The sequence below is a fragment of the Dermacentor albipictus genome, chromosome 1 (assembly GCF_038994185.2).
Source record: "Dermacentor albipictus isolate Rhodes 1998 colony chromosome 1, USDA_Dalb.pri_finalv2, whole genome shotgun sequence".
Taxonomy (NCBI): Eukaryota; Metazoa; Arthropoda; class Arachnida; order Ixodida; family Ixodidae; genus Dermacentor; species Dermacentor albipictus.
The window spans coordinates 269,251,535-269,273,805 of record NC_091821.1 but is presented as its reverse complement, the minus strand read 5'-3'; the positions used below and the strand labels follow the sequence as shown (position 1 = coordinate 269,273,805).

General features: G+C 44.2%; 1 protein-coding gene across 2 annotated transcripts in view; it reads left to right on the top strand.

Annotated features, from left to right (window-relative positions):
- Window positions 1-22,271, top strand: part of LOC135916095 (tyrosine-protein phosphatase non-receptor type 23-like) — an 84,000-nt gene that overhangs the window by 3,525 nt on the left and 58,204 nt on the right. For both annotated transcript variants that reach the window (XM_065449337.1, XM_065449329.1), the window contains exons 4-10: window positions 1,463-1,589; window positions 1,670-1,801; window positions 3,728-3,910; window positions 4,356-4,514; window positions 4,589-4,650; window positions 8,658-8,852; window positions 16,989-17,054. In XM_065449337.1, the coding sequence (XP_065305409.1) occupies window positions 1,463-1,589; window positions 1,670-1,801; window positions 3,728-3,910; window positions 4,356-4,514; window positions 4,589-4,650; window positions 8,658-8,852; window positions 16,989-17,054 (924 nt within the window). The remainder of the gene's footprint in view (window positions 1-1,462; window positions 1,590-1,669; window positions 1,802-3,727; window positions 3,911-4,355; window positions 4,515-4,588; window positions 4,651-8,657; window positions 8,853-16,988; window positions 17,055-22,271) is intronic.

The following is a 22,271-nucleotide window of genomic DNA, read 5'->3' as shown; positions in this document are numbered from 1 at the left end:
ATCTGTGTCATAATAATTATCATTGTTAACCCATTCACAGTGTGCAACTGTATGAAGTTTGTAGTAGTACAGGTACAGGCTAAGGAAGGAGACAAGTTCAGCAATATGTCCCCCTTTGTGTATTTTTTGCATTGCTTAAAGGGGCCCTGAACCACTTTTTTATCGAAGTCGGGAAATGCGTTTCAAGTTAAAATCGACTATTTCAGAAATACTTTGCCACAAAAAAGTACTTGTCTGTGTTCAGCAAAAGTGGAGTTATTGGCAATGAAATGTCCCCTATGTGGTGCTTCCGCTCCTTCTTCAATGACTTGCACCGCGAAGGCGGTGGAGCAGGGCGTATCCACGGTGCTCCGCCTACTGAATGTCACCATGGCGCGTAGTTCAAATTTGATTTTAGTTGTTCACGTAGATGCCACTCACTTCCGATTTTGGTGCCTACAGCATGCCAAAAGTGGTTGTCCTCAGCGAGCCATAGTGTGCTCAGTCAGAAGACTCGTCCTGGCACCCCGCGGTGGCCACGGTACCTATGCTACGTAGCAGACTGCAGCTACATGCAACTGTAGAGCATATGAACAGCGTTTGCTTTGTGCACGACAGGGCTATAGTGCACACTCATGCTCATGTGGTCCAATCTGGCCATGTTACATGATGCGGACTGGCTTTTTCCTGCACCAGCTTGACCAACGGATAGTAGCCACAGCTAACTTGCACACTTTGAAGCACTATCAATAGCTCAATACGAAGCGAAGTTTGCCGATGCGTCTAACCAGGAGTGAGCACGTTCTGGCAAACGTGCGTGTGGTCTGACCTTAAGTGCCGCTTGATTCGAGCCTAGTTGAAATTAACGAGACTTAATGGCTATGACACCAATAAGCAGAATTACCAAAGTTTAATTCCTACGCCAGCGGTCGCGGCCTAGCGTGAGCAGACAATAGTCAGCTTCATCCGGAAGTACGAAATTATGAAAATTCAAAAGCAGATTTTCACTTACTTCAGCCTCTTTATTAAACTGCGTTAATAAATATGCACAGTGACAATAGGAAGAAGTCCACTGATCCAAACACCCTTCTTGATTGAGGTCAGCTAGCAGCCGCATATGGTAATCTGCCATATTACGAAATAAAGCGTCCAGAAAAGAGTGAGGAGCCGGCTTCTGCTGAAAAGACAACATTTGAGAAAAAGGTGACTTTGCGCTCAGCTTGCGAGCTCCACTCACTGCGCATGACTGCAAAATTTGACTGAGATTTTCACTGCAACATATGCTATCCGCGGACTGTGTCTTTTTCACCAAGCCCGAGGGGGGCTCAAAACCCCACTAAAGCTTTCAATATGCTTCACCAATTGCTCCGCAAGCAAGTATTGTAAAAGCATGTACATTTGAGTATGGCATTCAGTTTGCTGCTATTGTTTTTTGGTAAATGGGGCTTGTAAGTAGCAGTATGTAACGAGAGTTTCCATACAGGACTGACATCTATTCGGGAATGGTGTTCAATATCATGGACATCAAATATGAACAAGCCAGCATCCTTTATAACATTGGGGCTTTACATTCCAAGCTGGGGGCCCTCGAGAATCGGAGCAGCTCAGAGGTATGGTGGCTCTGTGCAGGAGCTCACCGAGTTCAGTATTGGTCCTGGCATCTTTCTTATTTTTTGTTTATTGTTTTCAGGGCATGAAGATAGCCTGCACTCACTTTCAGTGTGCTGCTTGGGCTTTGAGCCAAGTGAAAGACCTTTTCCCCCAGCCCAAGGGCAGCGACATGTCCCATGACCTTTTGCTGTTCTTCGTTAACATTTTCTTGGTGGGTAACCTCCTTATTGTGTTAAGTGCAGACCAAAAATTAGCACTTCATCTGATTGAAGCTTCAGATAAATTTTGATCTTGTCTGTTCTGTATTTGTGTAAAGCTGATGTGATTGGTGCACTTCCTTATCAGAGGTGTAGTATGTATCAGAAGTAGCTTTATTAGAACAAGAAGAATCTGAATCACCCTAAAAAATGTTTTCAAGAATGTGCTCTAGACATTACTTTTTAAAAAATGCATCAATAAGACACATTCAAGAGGCAACAAGGAGTCGACTCCATGAGGGCAGGACTTTCAACCGGTTTATTCAGGACAACCCCAGCAAGCGACCTCACAAACACACCACTATTTTGCTCTTCCCACTTATCAGCCTTCTTCTAAGAGGTACAAACTTGTAGCCAAGCCACTCTGCTGACAATATATACATTTTTTTTCTTATCAAGTGCATGAAATGGCACTGGGTGCCCATATTTCTTGTGCAGCATCCACTTTAAGACATGCACACGCATTTGTGCAACAGAGAACAGGCTGCATGACTTATTGCTTGGCTAAGCACAACGCAGGTTGCCAATTCCTCTGCTTGGTTATTCTTTAACATAGTTAAATGGGAGTAGTCGTGCGAAGTTGAAATTTTCACAGCTGAAACGTCATCGCATTAATACTAACTAGCATCTCTTTTATGAAATTGGGTCCATCTTGTTCCCAACCAAAGGACCAGGCAGGATTCCGTAAAGGCTACTCAACGAAGACCATATTCACACTATCAATCAGGTGATAGAGGAATGTGCAGAATATAATCAACCCTTATATATAGCTTTCATTGATTACAAAAAAGCGTTTGATTCAGTCGAAACCTCAGCAGTCATGGAGGCATTACGGAATCAGGGTGTAGACGAGCCGTATGTAAAAATACTGAAAGATATCTATAGCGGCTCCACAGCCACCGTAGTCCTCCATAAAGAAAGCAACAAAATCCCAATAAAGAAAGGCGTCAGGCAGGGAGATACGATCTCTCCAATGCTATTCACAGCGTGTTTATAGGAGTTATTCAGAGACCTGGATTGGGAAGAATTGGGGATAAGAGGTAATGGAGAATACCTTAGTAACTTGAGATTCGCTGATGATATTGCCTTGCTTAGTAACTCAGGGGACCAACTGCAATGCATGCTCACTGACCTAGAAAGGCAAAGGTGGGTCTAAAAATTAATCTGCAGAAAACTAAAGTAATGCTTAACAGTCTCGGAAGAGAACAGCAGTTTACGATGGGTAGCGAGGCACTGGAAGTGGTAAGGGAATACATCTACTTAGAACAGGTAGTGACTGCGGGTCCAGATCATGAAACTTAAATAATCAGAAGAATAAGAATGGGCTGGGGTGCATTTGGCATGCATTCTCAGATCATGAACAGCAGGTTGCCATTATCTCTCAAGAGAAAAGTATATAACAGCTGTGTCTTACCAGTACTCACGTACGGGGCAGAAACCTGGAGGCTTACGAAAAGGGTTCTACTTAAATTGAGGACGACGCAATGAGCTATGGAAAGAATGATAGGTGTAACATTAAGGGATAAGAAAAGAGCAGATTGGGTGAGGGAACAAACGCGAGTTAATGATATCTTAGTTGAAATCAAGAAAAAGAAATGGGCATGGGCAGGACATGTAATGAGGAGGGAAGATAACTGATGGTCATTAAGGGTTACGGACTGGATTCCAAGGGAAGGAAAGCGTAGCAGGGGGCGGCAGAAAGTTAGGTGGGCGGATGAGATTAAGAAGTTTGCAGGGACAACATGGCCACAATTAGTACATGACCGGGGTTGTTGGAGAAGTATGGGAGAGACCACTGCCCTGCAGTGGACGTAACCAGGCTGATGATGATGATGTTCCCTTTGACATCATTGTGATGCACAGTTGTGCTTGTCCATTAGGGCCAGGCTCAGGAATGCATTCTGGAGAAGTCAATGTTGGACCGTCGCAAGTCTTCCATCACTGCCAAAGTCGCCGCTCAAGTAGTTGAGTACTTCCGTGCGGCTGTGTCACTTCTTCTTGCTGGCTCGGCAAGTTCTGACTCCGGCTCCATACAAGAGATTGTTGGCACGAAATTGATGAAGGTACGTTGATAGGGAAAAGACTACTGCTGCATTAGCAGAGTTATACACTGACAGTGCTTGTGAAATGTTCTGTAGCTGTAGACAGTACACAAAAAATGGGATATACAGGCACCTTTGCTTGAGTATATGTGTGTGTTGAGGCTATGCAGAAGAGGAATGCTGATAATGCTATGCAACAACATTGGAAACACAGGAAATGTTTATTACAACATACCTTGATAATGCAAGTTTTTTTACTACAATAATTGCACTTAAGCCACAATCTTCCTGGCTATAAGGTTTGCATTCAGTTTGTTGTGCTACATACGTGATAGAATTAGTCCCGATAACTTTAATCAGGCTGGTGTAATGGCGCTGCTTTGCATTGTGCCAGCATGTTGAAGGATTAGCATGCAAGGCACCTTGAAAAGGCTATTGTTTAATGGCTGTCATTTCAATTTTCTAGCTTTGGAAGAAGATCTTGGACTTCAAGATGGCATACTACTCAAGTGTCTCATGCCTGCACATGGGCAACCAAGCTGAAGAGGCTCAGAAAATGGGTGAGCGCCAGGCCTGGTACCAGCTTGCTGTACAGCATCTCAACGAGGCAACTTCGATTGCGAAGGCAAGCCATTCGACCAATACTAGTTGTTGTTCCTTGTTACTTTTGACTTACACAGTTGCTCATTTTCTGACTAGGGCCTGGAAGAGGAAAATCTCGGAGAAACACTTTCATTTGCAATGGATGTAATCGGTGGAAAGTAAGGAATTTTGAATTGCCTGCTTCGGTAGGATTTTTCTGTCTGAAGTGATAAAAAAAAAATAGAACAATCAAGAGTGAACGTGATAAACATTTTCTTGCTCAATTTTGTTAGCAATTTTGAAAGTCAGTTGACTGTTATGATTACTTGTGAAGCATTTCTCTTTCTTTTTTTTCCTAGGACATTGCTAAATGAATGGCCTGCTTAGTTGCTTGTCAATGCTGTCAGAGCACCTGAGCCAAATAATATTAACGTAAATGCTACAGAATGCTCACGAAAACCACCTGGTCTTTCCTTCAACTTTTTGAGATCCCCAGCACTTTTGATCAGTGGATTGCTGTGTACTTTTATAATCAGATGCTGGAAATGGCACATCATTGCCATGCTGTGCAGGAACTTCTGTTGCCATCTTGCGGTGACAGTAGTGTTGACACTGGCTAGGCTGGCTCTGATGGTAGGCTATTGGAAATACCGTGCACGAAGTTTTAGTTTCATAACCAATTGCACCACCCAAGCTATTTTTGGATTAATTTTCTTAAGAAAAGAAAGATGTTGAAAAACATATTTGCTGCAAATAGGATGCACACAAAAATGTTGGAGATGAGATTGTTTGACCGCTGGTTGTCTTCAAGTATTGCGATTAACCTGCACATCACGTTTTTGTCTATTTATTCATGAGTCTGCACCCTAAATAAATCACTTGGAAGTGCCACCCGAGTCATCGTCAATACGTCTCCCTTTTTGTGTGTGCCCTCATGGTGGCAGTTATGTCTTTCAGCAAATACCAACTAGGCTCAGAAGCAGTTCTCTTTAAAAAAAGGTGGGCATTATAATCAACACATGCTGTAATTATTCATTGTGAGCTACCGCTTTCACTTGAATATGTTCCTAGGGCAGGCCAAAAATAAGTCCTTTCTTTTCTTTTGAGGGAGATGATGTGTGTATTCTATGCATTCACTGTCTGCTAGTGCCACCAGTACAGACACTGCAGCTGTTAGGATTACAATTTAGGTCACTATTGGGGTCAAACGCATTCATACTGACCAATTAAGTTGGAATTATCTGGTGAGAGCCAATTTCATGGTTGAAATAAAGTTTTCGTCAATAGAAATGTATGGGCACTGGTTGGAGCCTTCGATAGGGATTGAATTATCCATAGTCTGATTAGCAAAAGTCTATTCCTTTTACAAAATTGTCCTTTTTTTTTTGCCCTCCTCACTATTTTTCTGTTTGTGATAATATATTCACATATCTGGTGTCAGTTATGAGATCTCTGTGTTTAATGAAAATTTCAGAGTTCTTGTTACTGCTGGCTATTTGTGTGCCGTAAGTAGCATGTGCGATGCAGAGAAAACTGCTTTTTATGCCACTGCTAATAGCAGGGTAAACGGTTCCTCAAGGAAGAAGAGTGCACTAAGGCTTTTTTTTTTCCTGCTTTTTTTGGCAACAAACATTCTTTGCAGACATAATCGCACCTTGTGATCTATGTGCCATACTTGTTTGCAATGTTGAAAACTGGTGAGGGGCCCTTTAACATGGTAAAATTACTACAACAATGTATGTGCACACAGAGAGAGAGTAAAGGTGCATAGAGCTGGATGAACCCTTTGAATGAACAGTATGCTGCCTTTATGCATACATCATGTGCAGAACTCTCATGCTTTCAAGACCATACGTCAATGGACTGAAGTATGTTCAGCCACTATTTTAGATGTGAGCAGTGGAGCAGTAGAGTAAGAGTGTTGTGTACTTAATGAGCTAGGTGTATAAATGTCACTAGGTGTGCAAGCTGTCTATCAAGTTCATTGTGTACTGCTGACCTGCGAGGCCTCCACTTTGTCACTCTTGTATGAGGACTCGCCACAGGGCGTACTTTGGTCTGTTGCACTCTTAATTTGTCATGTGTTTGCGTGATTTGAATCCTTTGTGTTGGTTTACCAACAGATGTTGGTAAAGCTGCAGCTGGTTGTGCCACTTTCAGTATAGCTCAAAATATTTTTTTGTTCAAATTTACAACTAATCGCAAGCATGACATTGTCCTGTCGAACAATGATGGAGGCGACTAGCAACAAAGGATTGAGGACCTTAGACGTGAAAGTCTTAGAGTCAGTTTGAAAATTAATATGCTGAACACCAAGGCAACGTTCACTAGCCTGTTGAGAGAACAGGGATTTGTGATTGGCACTCAGCTTCTAAAATCTGTGCAAGAGTATATATATCTAGGCCAGTTGCTCACAAGGGAGCTGTATCACAAGAAAGAGGCTTACAGAAGACTAAAGATTGGTCAAGGCATTTAAGGCTGGCATTACCAAGTCATTACCGGCAGCTTACCACTATACATGAAATGAGAAGTGTACAATCATTGCATTATACTTGTGGTAACTTATGGGGCAGAAAACTTGGAGGCTAACAAAGTGAGAAGAAGCTAAAGACTGCACAAAAAGTGATGCAACAAAAAATGATAGGCATTATATCAGAAGTAGAAGGAAAGCAGTGTGAATTAGCAAACAAGGGTAGCTAGTATTTTAGTTTGTTTGTTTATTTATTTATTTGCACAGTACTGCAGGCAGCAGTGCTGCCCAAACAGGAGAGGGTTACATGAGATCTGGCTGCAACAGTTTAAAAAAAAAAATGTACATGTGCATTCAACAACACTTTCAAGTATATGATTAAACTCTTCACTCGTAAGTGGAAAGGATGATTTCTGTAAAAGCTTTGTGAGGGTAAAGTATGATTGTCCTACTTCGGAATGAAATGTATGGGATGATATGTGTACAGCATGAGAAATATATGTGGCATTAGCCAAACCTATTTGGTTATGGAACATCAAGTGAAAAAGTTGGACGAGCCTGGCGATTTTATGACGCATGTGGAGCAGATCCAGTCCGAGTTTGCCTAACATACCAGAAACGGATAATGGCGTTCTGTAATCTAAGACAAACCATGCCTGGCACTGTTTATCGAGATTAAGATGAAGAAATGTAGTGGTTTAGCAAGAGTAAGAGGAATAAATGTAGTTGTGCAGGCCATGTAATACATAGAACAAATAATCATTGCACTAATGGGTACCAAGGGAAGGGGAACACAGCAGGGGACAGCAGTGGTGGGATGAATTTAGGAAATCAGCAGGCACAGGATGGAGTCAGCTGACATAAGACAGGGGTAATTGAAGGTCACTTGGAGAGGCCTTTGTCCTGCAGTGGACATCACATAGGCTGGTTATCATTCACAAGCATCATCACATTGACAAACAAGCAATGCCAAAAAACTATGCTGGCAGCAGGCTAGCACTAGTCATATAATAGGTTAGGATACAACAGGTGTTTTGATATTCTTCCACAAGTCGCCACATGTATTGCTGGTTACTACGGCAACTAGCTGCAGTTTGTCAATGAGCAGCTGGTAAACAAAGGCTATATATGGGACTCTAGACATTTGAACAATGTGTAGTCATATGTAAAAAAAATGGTGAAATGGTGAAATGGCACCATGTATGGCATTACAGGTGCTGTATATCCTACTGCATCTGTCACTCTCTTCAAGCTTGGTGCCATTTCATCAGTCATTTCAGGCTTTGCAGCACTTTTTGAATTAAGTAAAATAGGTAGCTCTTCAAGCCCTTCATCGGTTCATATTTACTCAATGTTCATCAAGTTTTAGGTCAGCAAAGTCCACTATCTTTGTGCTCATCAAGAAGAGGTTGTTAACAGCTGTGGTGATTGACTACGAAGCCTCAGGTTTCAGTCAAGTTTTTTTGGCTTTGGTTAAATAATAGAAAATAATTTTGCTTAAGCCCAGTACTGCTCCGTCATAAACATATTGTCATAACATACGTCATAAACATACTGCTCCGTCATAAACATATTTTTGTATGAAGTTGTAATCTACATTTAGAAAGACGGTAAAAAAGTTCAGTGCCTCTTTACTGGACTTCAAGTGGAAGAAGTTGTACGTGTGCATCTGATGCAGTAAATGTAGCAGTCTTCTACAAGCTTTTACTGTTCCAGATTCAAAGCTGCGAAGAAGGAGAATGAGTTTGTCTACCATGAAAGAGTACCACCCGTGGAGTCCTTGCCAGAAGTTAAAGGAGCTAACCTTGTCAAAGGCATTTCATTCAGCCCTACGGATCCAGAAATCAGTGGTCCTGACATTTTCGCAAGGCTGGTTCCAATGGAAGCCCATGAAGCATCTTCTATATACAGGTGACTATGCTTAAAGGGACACTAAAGGCAAATATTAAGTCAAGCTAAAGTGATAGGTCAGTGCATGAGAATCTCTAAGGCGTCAATATTATCGCAAACGGAACCTTAATAAAGAGAAATTCAGGTAAATGCAGAACATGATTAGAGACCCCCCACCCGGGACATTCAAGTGCTTGCCTGATGACGAAAGCACTTCTCTGTTAAATTCTGTCACTAGTACTCAACCACTCATCACAAAAACATCCTTGTATTGCATTATAAAACGAAATAAAATGCTACTTGTCCAGTTCTATTTCATTTTCAGAAAAAAGAACACATTGAGATTACCCTTGACAACGACACAGGCAGTAGAAAGGTTTCATTTTTGCTCTGCACCACCCGTGCTTTAGCATTTCAGTAGTTTCTTTATCACGTAGTGCTGCGCTGGTTTTGCTGACTTGCAAAATTCGCACAAATCTCAAGTACTAGAGAATTCAACTTCCATGTGATGTTGCGGGATGCCCGAATGGTCCATACATAGATTTGCAGCTGCAGCTGTTAATCTACCGCTCTGTCTTGGCCGAGTTTCTCCGTGGTTGTGCATTTGTGTTTAGGCTAAAAGCTGTACCCGCGTCTGTCAGGCACCGTTTTACTCACCGACCTCAGCAAAGGGCGGTGATGGTGTATGCAATGTCGCCACTCCCCCGGTTGGGTGGTGGGAGACTTAAATTTCGAAAAAGGTATTTGGACTCTTAAGATGCAATTTTCTCATAAACTACAACTTTTCTTGGCACGAAACAAGCGTTGTGAGGTTTCTGGAATGGTATTTAAACAGTCCACCTTGACTTAGTATTTACCTTTAGTGTCCCTTTAAATAAGCCTGCATTACTAGTGTTTCTGTTGATTGCATACAGCTGTGTCGTGATTACTACATGTTGCTAAGCCTCACTTGCTAACTTGTTTTGATTCTTCTGCATGGGCTGAACCATTGCATGCACTAATGCGTCTTTCACTGCATCTTTAAATTCCTGTATTGCATTCAGAAGTGTAGCAATGAGGACCTTCTCTCTCTTAGTAAATGTGATCTATCTTCAGCACTGTTTTCTTCCATTGTATCTCTTCCAGTGAGCCAAACACAGTCAACTTCCTTTCCCCACCCCCTTTGCTATGCACAATATGGCTGTCTATTCAACTGATTACAGCACCAAATTATCATTTCTCTGATGAAGTTTACTACTACTATATGTGCTGTTTGTCATTGCTTCCCATCTTAGGTGTTAAAGCCGCACAGGGTTTGAAAAAGAGGTGGTACTACGAGGTGTGACAAAAAAACGAGACTTGTAAATTATTGTACCGTATACAGTCGCCGACCGATTTTCCGGACTTCAAAAATTCGGACATGCCCGATTATTCGGTCAGCTTTGCGGCACCGCCATTCTCCCCATAGACCATAATGTATAACAACTGCCGAAAGTTCGGACACCTTGCAACCTCTCATCTGATTTTTCGGACACTCCTTGAGCCAACTCGGTCGAGAGCACCATGCACCGACTCTGACCGGTGCATGGTTCGACTTGCTGAACGCCATTTTTATTTTGAACGGAGCTTCCTTGCTGCCCCACGAAGTGGCGCTACTGGAAATCCCCGCTCATCATCATCGTTTCTGCCTGGTTAGATAGAGTGGCTCTGCAGCAGTTCCGGTTTCAGCTTAGTAAGCCATGTCAAGAGAATCCAGCAGCTGAATTGTTTCTTCGCGCAAGACGCTGCGAGCAGGCCGCGTTTTTCGTTTGTGCGACTGGTGTCGGCACGGGGGTGTTTGCTTTGTGTGCTTTGTCGAGGTTTCGGTGATCCAACGCGGCATATGTAAACATTGCGTCAAGGGTCTAATGGCGCCGACAGTGCCCGCGCAGACTGTGCTGGGGAATGCCGGCAAGCGGGTGCCGGGAGGCCTAAGACTTGTCGCCTTTCGATGTGCTCCCTACTGATGCGGAAAATGTTCTGCCGAGACCTGCGCAGTGGTTGCATTGCGATTCCGGACACCGTCTCAATTGACAGTTTCATAGGTGCTGACACCGCTGTATTGACATGCGCAGAACTCTATGACGGCAAGATCATTCGTCAGGTACCGCCGGACGATGACTCTGAGTCGGAAGATGACGCACCATGTGCTACGCTGCCGTCGCATGCGGAGCGTTCACAAGCAGTGACTGTGCTTTCAGCCGCTAATAGTGACCGTACGACCCTCTCCGAGATTCAGGCTTATCTGATTGTGCGTAAACGGAACAGCGTGCAACGGCGCATTCACGATTTCTTTCAAGTAGGAGTGTGCGAATATTGAAATTTTCGAATACGAATCGAATACGAATAAGGAGAAAAACTGTCTTCGAATATCGAATCGAATATTGAATAAATGTGTAGTATTAAAAAATTGCAAAACGAGGTAACAATAGCTTTATTACCCTTTTAAAAATAATATTGCATGTTACGAGGCTGCTTCAGGTTAAAGAGGCACTATTTATAGGTAATGTACTCAGGTAATGTCCGGTAATGCTCTGTCAGGTAAACGCTTGTTACAGATTATCACGAAGGAAAATTGACTGCTCAACATGTTCAGAAAGTAAGGGCTCTCTATGCACTGTGACAGCATTTGTCCAGGTAAAATTTTCTAGGTGCATATTTTATTGCGCATACTTACAAAGCCCGAAAGTACATCATATATTGTTATGAAAGAGCCCTGGAATAAAGCTTGGTAAAAAAAAATTGAAACTGATCATGTCTCACGGGCCTGAGGCAGATAGACTGGAACAGAGCGTACACATTCATAGTAAGGTTCGTTACAGCACTTAAGATGACAGTGCAGTAACGCTGTGTCATCGTTTTGCACCTTCTCTTGTCCCTGTTTTGTGTTGCGCTGTAACGAACCGTACTATGAATCCCAACAAACTGACCCAACTTGCCATCTTGATGCAGAGCATACAGATAATGAGCGGATCATGTGAGGCTCTCAGTGAATAAACATGTTTTTAGGAGAATGTGGAGCAAGCATATAATTCGTTAATTGCTAAATTATTCACAGTCTGTCCGAATATTCGCCGTTTCGACCATTATTCAGCCGTCCTCGAATATTCGGGAACTTACGAATATGCATTTCTCGAATCGAATACGCTTCAAATAAGGAAAATATTCGATTTGTATTCGAAATTTCGAATATTCGCACACCCCTACTTTCAAGCCTAGTGCCGAGCCCGAATAAGTGCGTGGAAATAAAGGATTTAAATTTTTTTTTTCTTAATCCGATTTTTCAGACACCTGTTTATTCGGACATTTTCGCAGTCCCCGTGAGGTCCGAATAAACGGTCGGCGACTGTAATGAGGAATATAGGTTGAGGCGGAATATAGGTCGACCCCCTTACCGTGAAGCAAAGAAGTCAACATAAAAATGATAAGGTGCAAAACATTGTTTTATTTAGTGGTGCCGCCAGGCTCGTCACCTGCTCATTCGTTTGAGCTGTCTGAACTCTTGTCCGAAGACGACTGCTTTTCAGTGGCTGCGTCCCACAACATGCCATCCTCGGTGCCGTCCAAGGAGATGCTAATGCAACACTTCTTGAATGCCTGCACCACCATATCGTCGGGCAGCGAGCTTTTGGAAGCTTGCGACACCCATGTGACCACAGTAGCGAGAGGCGGCCTGCACAGCCGGCCGGTTGTGGTCATCGGGTTGTCGCCGGCCATCCACTGATTATGTTGTTCACGGACATGGTCTTTAAAGGGCTTGTTGAGCACGACGTCCAGTGGCTGAAGTGTTGACGTCATGCCTCCCGGAATGACGGCGAGTTCCGTCCTCCCATCGCGGAGTGCCTGCTTCACACCTGCGGTCAAGTGCCCGCTAAAGGCATCCAAGACGAGCATGCTCGGACACCACAGGAGTGCGCCGGGTCGCAGATTCCAGATGGTCTTAATCCAATTGAGCATGAGGGCCTCGTCCATATAGCCCTTTTCATTCACGCGAACGACATCACGCGGGAAAGCCTCTTTCGGCAGTGTCTTCCTCTTGAATATTATGTATGGGGGCAGCTTTCTGCCGTCTGCAGTACACGCGAGCATCACCATGAAGCGTGAATGCTCGTTCCCTGTAGAAAGAAGCTTGACTTCTTTTGCGCCGCGTTCGCATGCTGTGGTGAGCGACGGCATGTCGAACCACACCGGCGTTTCATCAGTGTTGCCAATCTGTCCCAACATGTAGCCATGCTGCTGCCGGAGACAGATAACATAGCGCTGGAATTTGACCAGCTTGTCCTCGTATGCCTCTGGCAGCTTCTGGCAGATTGATGTGCGCCGTCAAAGTGCGAATCCCTTGCGTCGCATGAAGCAACGAACCCAATAAATGGAGCCCTTGAATTGTTCCTTGGGCAGTTCGGATTCTCGGGCGATCTCAATAGCTTTGATGCGGATGAGTTCTGCTGTCACTGGCAAAGATCTGGCACGATGCTTGTGGACGAAATCCGCCACCCTGTCTTCGAGCTCCGGGTGCACCGCGCCATAGAATAAAGAACCGTGCGGCGCCCGCGAGTTGGGTCGCGTCGGTCACCAAGGAGGCGATAACGATGCAGATGCCGAAAGGTCTACGCTCCTACATGTTGCCAGACGACTATTCATGTTGTGCCAAGGGCCAGTATGTAAGTCGAGGGGTGAACTTTTAGTAATATTTTTTGGAAAAAACCTCGACCTATATTCCGCACTATACGGTACTTACAGAATCGGTTCTCTGTGACATTATCACCTTGAAACTAGTCCCCTTCAGCATTCACACACTTCCGCATTCGGTGCTGCCATTGCTGGTAACAGTTCTGGAATGAGGTTTTTGGAAGGCCCTTTAGGAGATTCTTTGTTTTTGCCTGCACCTCTTCAACTGAGGTAAAATGGGTTCCCTTTAAGCAAGATTTAACTTTAGGAAATAAAAAAAAGTCGCGTGGAGCCAAATCAGGTGACTAAGGAGGATGCCCCATCACAGTAATGTTTTTGCTGGTCAGAAACTGCTTGACAGACAGGGCCATGTGAGTGGGTGCATTGTCCTGGTGCAACAGCCATTCAACGCTCCACAACTGTGAACTTTTTTTTTCACATTTTTTCACGAAGTCTTTTTAGTACTTCAATGTAGTAGTGTTGATTAACAGTCTTACCACTGGGAACCCACTCAATCATTACAATTCCATTAATGTCGAAGAAGACAATTAACATTGCCTTGAATTTTGATTTTGACATGCATGCTTTTTTTTGGTCTTGGGGACCCTGGAGACTTCCACTGCATTGACTGGCGCTTACTTTCTGGGTCATAGGTAAAAATCCATGTCTCATCACATGTTACAACAGATTCCAACAAACTTGGCTTGTTTGCAGTGCGTTAAAACATGTCCACACACACGTCTTTACGGCTCTGTTTTTGGTCATCTGACAACTTTTGGAACAACCTTCGCACAAATCTTCCTCACGTGTAATTCATCTGTTAAAATGCATCGAACAGCTTCCCTATCCAAGTTAACCAACTCCGCCACTGCACGAACACTTAATCTTCAGTCACCACGGATCACATCACGAACTTTGGCAATGTTTTGGTCTCTAATCGCTGAGCTTGTGTGCCCAGCACGTTCATCATCTTCCACACTGTCCCTTCCCCCTGAAAACCGCTTACCGTATTTACTCGCATAATGATCGCACTCGCGTAATAATTGCACCCCTGAATTTTGTCATCAAAAAGAGATTTTTTTTATTTTCCGTCTAATGATTGCACCCCGAACTTGCCGCAGCGGTATGTCGTGTGCCAAGTCTAACTAATAATGATTGCGCTTACCATCTGTCAAATGCTACGCGAACGACTCTTCAAGACAAACCAAGCGGTCTGCACGCACCAAACATTCTTAAGTAGATGCCTCATTTCATTACTTTCATCACTTTCCGCACTTCCATGACAAAAAGAGCTACAACCAAACTTGCCTTTATTATGTGCGGGCTTTATAATGGTTGTGGTAAACAACAACAAAAAAAGGCGCCTTTCATCTCTTCTCATTTGCACTCGTGGGCACGCAACAAATCGCGACCGGCAATGATAGTAGCCACGTTTACACTGATATGTTAAAAGTGTACCTTATTCATACGCCAACACTTGTAACACAGCTAAGATATTCGCCCACCGTTAGCGGAAACATGCGGTATTAGGATAGTAGTGAAGACAGATGCCGCAGTTTCCGCAGCATGCCCGCCATGTGTTTCCATGTCACTGGTAGCTAAGCGCGCCCATCTGTTTCTGCCCCCTCAAAGTGGACATGGCTACGTTTTTGCCGCAAACTTGCCGATATTAGCGGTCTTATTCATTACTGATACGGAAGAAACTGTTTCAATGCACGTAATGTACATGGAGAAGAAAAAGAAATCGCGTTCGGCTTGCTCCGCCAGCCGACACTTTTGTTTCGGTGTCCCGCACCCGCATCCCGCAGCAAACGCGGGACAAAAAAGAAATTTTTGTTTCTTTTCGCAGGAAATTTAACTTGCGTAATGATTGCACCCCTGAATTTGCGTCAATATTTTCTGACAAAAAAGTGCGATCATTATGCAAGTGAACACGATATGCCATTCAAACACACGTGCACAAGACAAAGTTTCATCTCCAGAAGCCTTGGTTAACATCTAAAATGTTTCCGTGGCTGATTTCGTAAGTTTCACAAGTAACTTGATGTTGATTCGCTGTTCGGTGTTTACATCAGACATTTTGCCGGCAGAATGTAGTTGCACGTGTTCACTCAATGACGCAGCACTTCCAACTGGCGTGAGTGGTTCCCTCGAAACTGGCCGCATGAAAAGAGGAGGTGTGTGGGATGATGTCAGCAAAACAGTTGTAGCCAACTCCACTCTTTGTTCAAGCTACACACTTAGTCTCGTTTCTTTTGTGTCACACCTCGTATTGCACTGCTGTGAGGCCCTGTAGTATGTGTAATTCTGTCCATTTTATATAACATAGCATGACTCTTTTCAAATGATATAAGCTCTCGTAGCACATATTTCAAGAGAGCATAAATTGGGCTCTTGGCTTTGCTGTGTGTACATGGTTTAATTTTCTTACACCTGCCCAACAAAATTTCACTGTCTGATTGGTAGCTTTATTTGAAGGGATTTTCTGGCTCTCTTACACTTTTGGCATCTTCGGCTGGTCGTTTCTGAGAGCTCTCGCGAGTGGCGTTGTCTTCGGCTGGTTTTTCTCGATCGCTCTCCTCCATCTTCGAGCACTGCTCCGAGCCCTGTTGTCGGAGCAGTCATCGAGATTGAAGCATTTGCCGCAACATCATCACAGCACAGCGTCGCTGCTGTTGGCGACAGTATACCATAACCTAGGCCTCTGCATGCTGGTGTCTCGACGAATGCTCGTACCAAGGCGCGTCCACCAGTTTTCCCGGCAGCATCGGGAGCTTTGGATCGGCGAAACATTGAATATTGGCAGTAGTCACGTGGTTTCGCATCTGCCATTTTCTCCTCTGAGAGCGAGTCACACGTTCGGCTTGCGCACTTGTCCTCTACCTGTGAGTTTGGGGAACGCTGGATCTGCCCAGCTCTGCTTCGAGGGATGGAGGCGACCAGTCGAAGATACCATTTAAAAGTGACGCTGTATAAGAGGTTGCCTTTGGCAGACCTTGACTTACTAAAGGAATAGGGCATAAAGTTATATGGTGATGTGCAGTTAATGGCAACATATTTTACGCAGTTTTGAAATTGTCAGGCACGGAGCCGCGCATGATGGCAGACATGCTGCTTGGCTTTTTCTCTAGCACTTTCATATTCCTTGAACACATCAGGCCTTTGTGTAGAATGTGTTTTCCAGCAGCTGACTACAAGCGCACAAAGGGTAACAAGCCACCTATAACATCATTTGTGTCATCCGATACATTCGGTGTTAAATCCATATCCAAGAAAATCTTTGTGTAAAGGTTGTAGTAGTCTGTTGATGCCTGCAAAATTTATGTTGGATGTTTTAGATGTAGGACACCATGCATATGTCTTAACTTGAACCAACTGACTTTCTACCTACTATGCCGTCGCACAAGCACTGAGAAGGTTGTTGATATGATGTTGTTAATTATGATTGTATGTACTTTTTTTTTTCCACAGTGAAGAGAAAGCCCGGCTTCTGCGCTCAGTAACCAGTCATGTAGAGAGGAAGAATGAAGAGCTTCAGTGAGTACCTGAAAAACACATCACCTCTAGGGTTGAGAATTTGTGTATATTATTACATTGGTAGCTGGCTTTCTCTGGTCTGTCATCCTTAGCATGATATAATGTCATGTCCTACCTACAGGTGTATTTCACATACAGTGAAACCTCATTAAACCGTAGTTGGCCAGAGCTTGGAAAAAGTACATACTAAACGGTAGTAGTGCTTAACCGAAAAAGCACGAGATCGCCCACTTACCTATCAAAAATGGAACTCGGAGAGAGTACGATGAAAGGGCAAAAACATGCAGTATTCATTCACTTCACGCGAGGAAAGCATCATTATTTTCGTTTGATGCCACAGCAGCCTAGCAGCGACGACAGGGGCCTCAAACTTACTGAAGCTGCGAGCCAGCTTTTCAGCCAGCCCCCTCTTCTCGGCAAACACTCGCATGGCAAGTTCCTTGTTGGCGTTGCATATTCTCAGTGCATGGGCGCGGTAGCGCTGCAGAAGTCATGGGGCGCCTTTTTCATTGCGGGGTGCTGTTCTCGTTGTAACGATTGCATTCATGAGGCTGACATAACGTGCAGCTTCTGCCACTGTCAGGACTTAATCGCCTGTGCTGTCGCTTTCTGTGTTGTCCTCATCACTGTCGTTAGGCAATCCTTCAGCAACAGAGGCAACAATGGCGAAAAGTCTAACCTCGTAGCCGACATCTTTTCAGTGTCGCAGCAGCACTGCCGAGCAACTTCTTCGCTTACCAAATGCCACACACCGTAGTCAACAGTAGATCCCTGTCATGTGCCAGCACCAACTTCTTTGTGCCACATTCGATAGCACGAACGATGTCCAATTTTTCTTTTATGCTGAGCACCCAGTGTTTTTTATCCAACATTCGGCGTGACGCCAGTGCTTGCTTGCACGACGCCGAAAGGATGTTGATGTGGCTTCATGCGCAAACGCACAGGGTGCTTGGAAGCCATTGTTCCGATCTCTGAGGCTTGTTGTTCTGACGGGCCACCCGATGGGGACAACGTGCCGCCGTGATTGCGTGATGAAAAGTGGAAACACTACGTGTTAACCGATACGTACGCAATAAGCTGGTGCACTTTATGTGGATACAAAACGCATTATGTTCAATTGCCACTGAGTCGGGGATTTGACTCTACTACTTTTAAAATGAAACTACTGTTTAAGTAAGCACAGTTTGACTACCGTAAAAACCGGACTATAGGTCGGACCAGAATATAGGTCAATCCCCCAACTAGCGAATTCTCAAAATGAAAAAAAAAAATATTTTTCAATGGCAAAAGTACCGAAAGACATGACACCCTTACCGTGAAACAAATGCGACTGAGGGGGTTGCACAATGGTGACAGTATTTATTTAAATGCTGCTCACATGTGCACCTGGCCAAGTTTTTAGCGGTATCGCGCGACCATCGACCCGCGTGCTTGTCAGCACCTTATTAACGGCGCTGAGCAGCAAAACAAACGAGATACGCGCATGTGTACACATGCCCTTACTTTCGCTATTCCGCCGCTCCGTGCCGTGATGACAAGGTGCTGACAAACACGCGGGTCGATGGTCGCGTGATACTGTTAAAAATTGGCAGGGTGTACAGTACACAGAAGGGCACGAAGTGCACAAGCGCTACTCCGAATCAGAGCAACGCCTTTGATCAGAGTCGGATGACGAGTGCTTCTCGCTGCCCAGTCCATAGGTGCGTGCAATCTCTACCGCTTTCAAACGGATGCATTCGGCAGTCACAGGCAGCAATCCTACAAGCAGCTCTCGGACGGACTCCGCAACCTTGCCTTCCAGTTGTGCAGTCCGCTGCGATCCGGCACGAAATGACGTTTTCTTTTGGTTGCTGCAAGTTGTAATACGTTGCTTTTGCCTCCGCCACTACCGAATGCTCTTTTCGGATACTTCAAGTTCGCGCTGTGCTGCCAGGTTGCCGTGGGCTTCCGCGTACTAAATCGCCTTTTTCTTGAAGGTGACGGTGAATTGACATCGGCTTCCACTCATTTTGAAACAAAATGAAAATGCAGCCTTTAATTAATGTAACTTTGCGACAATGGAAACGCAAAATGCCGGTGCCACAACGTCGCCACACCGCCATAGACGCCGCGCTGCTGCTGGTGGCGATGGCGGCTGTTTACTTCATCCGCCCATTGTTGCAAGACTTCCGTAGTTTTTCCGCCAATGTCCGGTTTGTCCGCCAAAGTTTAAGTTGTTGAAATCTTGCCAATTCGGTTTCCGTCCTGGCAGTTCGACCAGCTTATCTTTTATTGCATTAACCGATTACATAAGGTGTTCTATTGACAGTGGTAAATTTGTTGGCTCAGTATTTTTAGATTTTACTAAAGCTTTTGATTTGGTTATTCATACCATTTTATTTGCCAAACTAGAATCTTTAAGTATAACAGGTCCAGCTTTTACTTTTCTTAAAGATTGCTTACATGACCGTGAGCAGACAGTCTGTGTAGGGGGCGCTTATTCCGAGTGGAAAGTTATTAGTCAAGGGGTACCACAGGGCTCAATACTGGGACCCTTGTTGTTTTGCATTTACATTAACGACTTACCCAATGTTCTTGACCTTTCTAATGCTATTTTATGTGCTGATGATACCACTATTTCCATGTGTGATAACTCTTTATCAACCTTACTCTTTAAACTGAACAATGAACTAGTGAAAGTTGTTGAATGGTGTCAGTTAAATCATTTAATTTTAAACCCTCTCAAAACTCGGTTCATGTTATTTAAAACAAAGCAGAAGATCGTGCCGTGTATACCCCAAGTAACTCTAGACAGTCTCCTTATTCCTGCAGCGGACTGTGTGTTGTTCCTTGGCATAAAATTAGAATCTCGCTTGAAATTTACTAATCATATTGCGTTTGTTAAGCAGAAAACAGCTTTTGGCATAAGCGCTCTCATAAAATCATATGCATTCTTTTCAGAACTCACATTATTATCTTTATACTTCGTGTTCATTTATACTTGTGTCACCCATGGTATTGCTTCCTGGGGAAACAAGTATAACTGCCACCTCTCATCCATTCAACACATACAGAACCAGGCTATTCGCATAATCACCAACAGTTCCTTTTACTCAAATGCTCTCCCGCTACTCCAGGCAAACTTTATACTACCTGTATCTGTCTTGTTTAAAGGGACACTAAAGGTTACTATTAAGTCAACGTGGACTGTTGAAATATCATCCCAGAAACCTCGAAACGCTTGTTTCGTGCCAAGGAGAGACTTATTTTAAGAGAAAATGCGTTCTGAAGCGTCCGCGTACCTCTAGCGCAGTTCAAATCGCCCGCCCTCTGATCGAGGAGTACTGACATCATGATCTCATAGTGACGTTGCGCCATCGGTGAGTAGAACGGCGTCCGCAGACGGCGGTACAGCTTTTCTGCACAAAACGCAAACGCGCGGCCAGAAACAGAGCCAAGACAGAGCCGACAGCAGAGCGAAAGCGGGAGTATGGTGGCTGCTCCAAGCATAACGTCCTACGGCACACGGAGAGTCCGTTTTCGTTAAACTATAGGCTGCGGCGAGCTCGCAGCGTGGTCGGCGCTGTCTGTGAGAAGTGACAAGCCTTTTCGCACTCGCAACAGGGCATAAAAAAGTGCGAATCGATGCAAAACTTGGCCTAGAAACGTGCTTCGCCACAGCCAGGGCTCAATAAGACCCAAGCTGGTACGACACAGATGTCGTTTCCCACACCGCAACCAGGCGCCGCTACTATACCTCAAACTCCAGCGCAAGACCCCCATAAGCTGGTACTTCATTCTATGACGCAAACTTCGACGCTCGTCGCAATGGACCCTGACACCGACAGATTGGCTCGCGATGGTGGGCTCAACTTCAGCGATTTGAGCACTGACGAGCGCGACCTGCTGCTGAGGGCTCGCGCTGCCGGCGTCGTTGCATACTACGACGGCGGCCTCGACACCGGCTCTGCGGAGCGGGAAAGCAACGAGGGCTTCCCACGACATTACATGGACGTGGCATTCTCGCTGCTTGTTCCAAATGAAAGTTTCGCGACCCAGCAGAACCCTCACAGCACGACGCGATAACCAAACTACTGAAACTCCAAAGCGTGCGCGGCGCAGAGTCGAGCGCGCAGAGTTGAGCAAAAACGAAACCTTTCGAACACCCATATTACTGAAGGGTAACGTCAAAATGTTATTTTTTCTTAGACTCGAATAGACGTAGACAAGTACCATTTTTTTCCGTCTTATAATCGAATGAAATGATATTTTTAATACGAGTAGTTGAGTATTAGTAACACAAATTATGAGGAGTCCTTTCGTCATCGGGCTAGTACCGGAATGTCGCTGGGGGGTCTCAAATCGTGTCATGCATTTACCTCAATTTCTCGGTTACTAAAGCTCTGTTCGCGATTATATTGACGCCTTAGACGTTCTAGAACATTGCTCTACCACTTTAACTTGAGTTTCTGGTAACCTTTAGTGTCCCTTTAAGTATCATCTAAGTATTCTCTTTTTTAAGTTACAAACAGCTTCCTTATGAATTTGTGGACTACAAATTACTCACTAATACCAACCACACTAGGTTTGTGCCCGATTACAACATTTTATTACCTAAATGTAATAGAAACTATGGAAAAATGGCATCCTCGTTTTCAGCACTAAAAATATGGAACGACCTACCCCACTCACTTAAACTAGCGTCATCTTTGAATGTATTCAAACATGAGTTGAGATGTTTTATTTCTTTTTGTAAATAGTTTCATGTCCTATAACATGTTCTCTCTATAATTATGCTTTTTGATGCATGTACTTTTTTGTTTGTTTTTTCTTACCAATGTATTGCATTACGCGCATTCATTTGTATTCCTTGTGCTTCTTTTTTAAATCTTTGCTGCTTTAACCCACGTTTTGTACACATTGACTTAGGGACCCTTGTCTGCATACTATTGGTTATTTACTTATTGTTTTTTTAAATGAATAAACTGAAACTGAAGTCTGTTTTGAAGAAACCTAAGAAACGTAAAAATACAATATTTCAGAAATGCTTTGCAGCAAAAAGTAGCTCAATGCATTCAGCAGAAGCACAGGTATTGGCAGTGAAAGATTGCCTTTGATCCCCTTTGTGATGCTCCCGGTCCTTCAATGCCTTGCATTGCAAAGGCTGTGGTGGCGCGGGCTGGTGCCCTAAATGGTCCGCCTGCTGAAAGTCAACATGACACGGAGTTCAAATTTTAT